The sequence below is a fragment of the Nicotiana sylvestris genome, chromosome 6 (genome assembly GCF_000393655.2).
Source record: "Nicotiana sylvestris chromosome 6, ASM39365v2, whole genome shotgun sequence".
Lineage (NCBI taxonomy): Eukaryota > Viridiplantae > Streptophyta > Magnoliopsida > Solanales > Solanaceae > Nicotiana > Nicotiana sylvestris.
Window position 1 is genome coordinate 209,677,600 of NC_091062.1, and position 7,301 is coordinate 209,684,900.

The 7,301-nt window shown below is 42.0% G+C and overlaps 1 protein-coding gene across 1 annotated transcript; it reads right to left on the reverse strand.

The window, feature by feature from the left end:
* Positions 1–4,803: 4,803 nt before the first annotated feature.
* LOC138872005 (uncharacterized) lies at positions 4,804–5,691 on the reverse strand. Its single transcript, XM_070149939.1, has 2 exons — positions 5,326–5,691; positions 4,804–5,232 (listed from the first exon to the last, which is right to left on the reverse strand). The coding sequence occupies exons 1-2, from the start codon at positions 5,689–5,691 to the stop codon at positions 4,804–4,806; spliced, it is 795 nt and encodes a 264-aa protein (XP_070006040.1).
* Between the last annotated feature and the right edge of the window lie 1,610 nt (positions 5,692–7,301).

A 7,301-nucleotide genomic window follows, 5' to 3' on the forward strand; every position in this document is an offset into this window, starting at 1 on the left:
GAGTCATCTTGGAGGTTTGGTGTTATCGGGAACCTTCCCCTAAATTAAGTAACTCAGATTATAGTTTGCCGATGGTAGCCTTTAAAACCGATTATAAAAAATTTGAAGGCCTATATTTTGTTCCGGTTCTTGAACGTCTCCGAGCTGTGTTAATACGGTCGTAGACTTTTAATTCGGGTGTAGCCCGGTGAGCTTGCTTTCCCGAGTTATCCAGGCTTTCCTAAGATAACAGTCCCCTAGTGGGTATGGCCGTGGCCTTTAAAAATTGGGGGTTTCCTTAGAGGTTGTATGGCCCCGATGTTTAATAGTTCAGTCTGTTCGAGTTTATTTTCCGGACGGTAGTCCTCGAGTGAGGAAGTGATCATCCAATCTCTCGTTTCCTTAAGAGATAAAAAGTACAAAATTGTAAAGAGGAATTTTTTCTAAGATATAAGATAATTGCAAGGAAAGTAATTCTCTTTATTCTTGTGAAAACAGTTATACATGCGTTTATGTTTTATGCCAGGGCTCGAGCAACCTATGTGGGCACGGTTCATTTGACCGTTTGGCCCTTACAACAAATCTTACCTATCGAGACCCTTCTATTATGAAGTAATTTCCTTGCAAAACCCAATTGGGACAAAAATATTTCAAGGGAAAAAGAGTGCAACGCGTGCTTTCAGACCTAAAGACTTTGTGCCTCTCCTTGTCGACCACCTGCAAGTGTTAGTCCGAAAATAAAAAGAAATGAAACAGGGTCGTACCTTAGTAGTAATATCGTTTAGGTGAGTTACGTTCCAATTGTTCGATAGTTGTTCTCCATTTGTCATTCTGAGTCTTATAGGATCCTTTTCCTGTGACCTCGAGAATCTGGTATGGCTCTTCCCAGTTTAGACCCAATTTCCCTTCGTTCGGATTCGAGATGCTTAGTGTGACCTTCCTTAATACTAAGTCCCTGACATTGAAGTATCGAAGGTAGGCCCTTCGATTGTAATACCTCGCGATCTATTGCTTTTGGGCGGCCAATCGAACAAGGGCGGCTTCACAACTTTCATCCAACAGTTTCAGGCTCGTATTCATGGCCTCGTCTTTTGATTCCTTTGTTGTGTATCGAAATATAATACTTGGCTCCCCGACTTTGATCGATATTAGAGCTTTGGTGCCATAAACCAATAAGAACGGGGTAGCCCCAATACTGGACTTTGAAGTTATGCGATATGCCCAAAGAACTTCGGGTAGGATCTCTTTCCATTTTCCCTTAGCATCAGTCAACCTTTTCTTAAGGCTTTGGATTATGGTTTTACTGGTCGATTCGGCTTGTCCGTTCCGACTAAGGTGATAAGGTGCCGATAAGATCCTTTTTATCTTATGCTCTTCGAGAAATTTGGTCACTTTACTGCTGATAAACTGTTTTCTGTTGTCACATATATTTCGAATGGTATCCCAAATCGACATATGATGTGGTACCAAATGAAGTCGATGACTTCCTTCTCCTTGACCTTCTCGTATGCCTGTGCTTTAACCCACTTAGAAAAAAAGTCAGTCGTAAATACGACAAATTGAGCCTTACCTGGTGCCCATGGAAGAGGGCCGACAATGTTCATCCCCCACTTTATGAATGGCCATGGCGATAAGACTGAATGCAACAGCTCCCTGGGTTAGTAAATCATTGGAGTATACTTTGGCACTTATCACATTTTTGTACGAACTCTTTTGCATTCTTTTCTATATCGATCCAGTAATAAGCGGCTCTGATCATCTTTTGAACCAATGATTCAGCGCCTGAAGGATTTTCGCAAGTGACCTCGTGAACTTCCCTTAGAATGTATTCGGTATCTCCCGGTCCCAAACATATTGCTAGTGGGCCATCGAACATTCTCCTGAACAAGCTTCCATTCTCTGACAAGCCGAATCGGGCTGCTTTTGTGCGCAGGGCCCTCGATTCCTTTGGATCTGAGAAAAGTTTCCCGATCTTTAAATACTCTACGTATTTATTTCTCCAATCTCAGGTTAAGATTATGGAGCTTATTTCGGCGTGACATTCCTTTATTATCGACCTCATGAGTTGTACGACCGCTCGTCATCTTCAACCGATGACCCTAAGTTTGCAAGGGCATCGGCCTCACTATTTTAATCTCGGGGCACGTGCTATAAAGTCCACTCTTTGAACCGATGTAACTTTACCTGTAATTTGTCTATGTACCTTTGCATTCGTTCTTCTCTGACTTTAAATGTTCTATTAACTTGGTTTACTACAACGATGGAGTCACACTTAGCTTCGATCACCTCCTCCCCCAAGCCTTTGGCTAGTTAGAGACCTGCAATCATGGCCTCATATTCTGCCTCGTTATTAGTCAATTTTACAGTTCTAATAGATTGTCTAACTATATTGCCTGTGGGTGGCTTTAGTACGATGCCAAGTCCGGACCCTTTTATTTTCGAGGCACCGTCCGTAAAGAGGGTCCAGATTCCCGAAGACATTCCCGAGTTTACCAACAACTATCTTTCAACTTCGGGTATCAGGGCCAGCGTAAAGTTGGTCACGAAATCTGCCAAAATTTGAGATTTAATGGTTGTTCGGGGTTGATATTTGATATCGTACCCGTTGATTTCTACGACCCATTTGGCCAACGTCCCGAGAGTTCGAGTTTATGCATTATATTTCATAAAGGGTAGGTTGCCACAACACATATAGGATGGCACTAAAAATATGGTTTCAGTTTTCTAGAGGCACTTAGCAAAGCGAGTGCTAATTTTTCTAGGTAAGGATATCTAGTTTCGGCCTCACCTATGGTCCTGCTAACATAATAAATTGGAAATTACGTACCTTGTTCTTCCAGACTAGGAGTCCAGTTACCGCTATTTCCGATACTGCTAGATACAAGTATAGTCGTTCGTCTGCCCTCGGCGTGTGAAGCAATGGCGGGCTCGATAAATATCGTTTAAGTTCTTCTAAATCCCGTTGGCATTCCGAGGTCCATATGAAGTTGTTTTTCTTCTTCATCAATGAGAAAAATCGATGGCTTTTATCAAAGACCTCGAGATAAATTGCCCCAGTGCTGCAATGCGCCCGGTTAGCCTTTGTACGGCCTTGACATTATCCACTACCGTGTTATCCTCAATAGTTTTGATCTTGTCGAGGTTGATCTCGATTCCTCAGTTGGACACCATGAACCCTAGGAATTTATCTGATCCGACTCCGAACGCGCACTTTTCTGGATTCAGCTTTATGTTGTGCTTCTTCAATATACTGAAGGTTTTCTGCAAATACTTTAAATGGTCCTCTGTGCGCAGGGACTTAACTAACATATCGTCAATGTAAACTTCCATGGATTTTCCTATCTGCTCTTCAAACATTCGGTTTACTAGTCGTTGGTAAGTGGCACCGACATTTTTTATTCCAAATGGCATTACGTTATAGCAGTATGTGCCATACTTAGTGATGAAAGAGGTCTTTTCTTGATTATCCAGGTTCATCCGTATTTGGTTGTACCCAGAGTAGGCATCGAGAAAACTGAGGATCTCGTGGTCGGCCATGGCATCGACCATGCAATCGATGTTAGGCAAAAGGAAAGAATCTTTGGGGCATGCCTTATTTAAATCTTTATAATCCACACACATTCTTAGTTTGTTCCCCTTTTTAGGGACTATTACTACATTTGATAACTATTCCGGGTATTTGACCTCCCAAATGATCCTATTTTAAGGAGTTTAGTTATCTCGTCCTTGATGAAGGCATGCGTGACCTCGGACTGGGGTCTCCTTTTCTGCTTTACCTGATGGAATTTCGGGTCCAGGTTGAGCTTGTGAGTAGTGATCTCCGGTAGGATCCCAATCATATCGAGATAGGACCAAGCAAAACAATCCATGTTAGCGATAAGAAATTGAATGAGTTTGTTCCTGAGCTCGGGAGTTAACCCCATACCCAGGTATACCTTTCGATCGTATAGATGCTCGATCAGTAAGACCTGCTCCAGCTCTTCGACCATTGATTTTTTAGCATTGGAATCATCGGGGATCATAAAGGATCGAGGTACCCCGTAATCGTGATCTTCGTCAGTCCTCTTCATGTTGGTTGGGTCGAGGCTGGCACTGGTGATTGCTATTTGGCTTCCTGCTTTGCTTTCGAAGCTGACTTTTTTGAGGACGAGAGCGTTGATATCGGAATTACTTCATCGATGACAAGCATATCCTTTGCGGGTAGTTGTTCCCCGTAGACTGTCTTGATCCTTTCCGGTGTTGGAAACTTAAATACCTGGTAAAGGGTCGAGGGCACGACCCTCATGTTGTGGATCCATGACCTCCCGAATAGGGCGTTGTACCTCATGTACCCTTCGATTATATAAAACTTGGTCTCCTGGGTGGTACCGACTACGTTTATCGGCAACATTATTTCTCCCTTAGTAGTTTCGCAAGCTATGTTGAATCTGTTTAGCACTGGCCAGGTACGATATGGTCCTATAGGCCAAGTTGCTCTACGACCCTCAATCGAATGATGTTAGACGAGCTACCTGGATCAATTAGCACACGTTTAACTCGAGTTTTATTCATGAGTGCATCCTCGTCATTGAAAGATAAAGTTCCTTCTGGTATGTAATCTCGAGTCCGTTTTTCCCTTGCGATTGATACTTCGGTGCACTTTATCATCGGACCTTGAGGAATATCGACCCCTCTAATGATCATTTGAATGACGTGTTGGGGCTCGTCTTGTTCATTTTGTTTATTGGAATCCCTATTTGTGAAATGATTCTTAGCTCGGTTACTCAGAAATTCTCGAAGGTGCCCGTTATTGAATAATCGGGCTACTTCTTCTCTCAATTGTCTTCAATCCTTCGTTCTGTGGCCATGTGTGCCATGATATTTGGATATTTGGTTGGGAACCCTTTGTGTTGGATCAGTTTGTAAAGGTCGAGGCCATTTGGTATCTTTGATGCGTCCGATAGCTGATACAATAGTTGCCACATCAACATTAAAGTTATACTCTGATAATCGTGGTGCCTTTTTGGGTCCGATAGGTCTATCGAAGTCGTTCTTGCTCATGAGTCCTCGAGAGCTTTGACCTCGATCACTTCTCCTTTCATTTAGAGCAGTGTTTTGCCTAGGATCGTTGCTCCTACGATCTCCATTATACGGCTGATATTGATCTCTATTCGACTTTGGTTCTCGATCAATATCCCTCTTGATTCTATCGACGGGTCTGATAAGATAAACGGATCCAGAAGGAGCTCCAAGTTGATCATCCTCGATCCTGATCTTTGATTGATACCGATTATGCACATCGGCCCCAAGTAACAGCCGGTTATTCTATCAAATTCTTCTTCAACTGTTTTGAAGCCACTGAGCTACATTGAGTCCTTGAGTGAAAGCTTGAACAACCCAATCATTAGCGACCGGTGGCAAGTCCATCCGTTTTATTTGTAATCGAGACACGAATTCTCTGAGCATTTCGTTGTCCTTCTGCCTTACCTTGAAAAGGTCTGACTTCCTGGTTTCGACCTTGATGGCCCCGGCGTGTGCCTTTATGAAGGAATCTGCAAGCATAGCAAATGAGTCAATAGAATTATATGGTAAATTATAGTACCATATCATAGCTCCCTTTGACAGGGTTTCCCCAAATTTCTTTAGCAAGACAGATTCGGTCTCATCATCCTCTAGATCGTTCCCTTTGATAGCACACGTGTAAAAGATGACATGCTCATTCGGATCGGTCATTCCATTATACTTAGGAATCTCGGGCATGCAGAACTTCTTGGGGATTGGCCTTAGAGCCGCGCTCGGGGGGGGGGGAAGGTTTTTGTACGAACTTTTCGGAATCCAGTACCTTCAATATTGGCGGTGCCCCGGGATTTGGTCGATCCTAGTGTTGTAAGTTTTCACCTTTTTGTCGTTTTCCTCAATCTTCTTTTCCCCCGACTCAATTCGCTTTGTCAGTTATTCAAGCATCTCCATGATTACAGGATTGGTCTTTGATTCTTTCTCGTTCGATTTTCTTGAAACCGATTCGACCCTATGTACAACTTCCTAGGATGGCTCGAGCTCGACCCTGCTCGGTAGGTGATTCTGGTTTTGGAGCTAGGCTATTGCTGCATGCTAATCCCACCATCTTCACCGATGTTTTGAGCGGCTAATCAAACATCTCCACGGACGCTGCCTTCGGGATCAACGACCAAATTTCCGTTGATGGCTACGTGTGAGCTGACATCAATTGGATCTACAACCGTAACTCCATCGAGGCCAACCGGAGGTACATCATTCCCTGGTGCTATGTTATCATTTTTGCCACGGTGGCCGAAATCATTGTCAATGTGTAGAGGTGGTGACTGAGAATTTGACATCTTAGTCCTGTAATCAAAGATACTTCAAAGAACAAGTGTAAAATAGTATGTGTTACGAAAGTTTGTGCCAGGTAATCACTATTATCCTTATCCCTACAGTGGGCGTCAAACTGTTTAACCTTAAAATTGGATAACAATTAAATTTATACGTAATTTTAAGGATACATGATATTAGTTGGTACAAATTTAGAGAATAGATTAATATTGGAATTGACGATAAAAGAATAAATGCAAACCACACGAATCGAATAGCTTTAGCCTCAAGTTCAGTCACCCTTGAACCAAAGATGTTTTAACTGACGTATGAACAAAGCAACGAGATAATAAAAGCTGACAGTCTATTGCTTTTATGTTGCATAAAATAATGTGTATTACAAATGATCAGATCCCCCTTTATATAGTAGGGGTGTTCTACTCTTGGTACATTTCTATATAGGGTAAAAATCTCACGATTTGCTAATTACTCGGCCTCTCCTTGATATGTGCTTGAAATTTCCGCTGTGATCCTCGACCGATCGCAGATATTTTGGTTTTTTGTTATTTGGTTTGGTAAGTTTTCATCGATCTTGCTCGATCTCGATCTTGATCGGTCTTTGGGTCACGAGCTCGACGATCTAATTTTGCATCATGATTCGATATAATACGAGGTCAAACTTTAACCTATCATATTCCAGTCTCGATTAATCACACAAGGGACGAGCCCGATTTTGACCATATACAAAGATATACTCCGTATTATGTATCCCAACCTCGAGAATAGTAAGGATAAAGTTCATATAAATTTTTGAATGACATTGATTATTCAAATACCTTTTTTTATTTGTCTCTTAATTATATGACATGATATAGGGGCAGTTTTAACGGCGGAAGAGCGTTTATCTGAAACCTTTCGTCGAAAAATAAAATTCGATTTGTACCTCTATATATAATATTTTGAATTCGTTGTATGCTTTATATGCTCGTAAAAGGAGAGGTTTTTTCTACCTT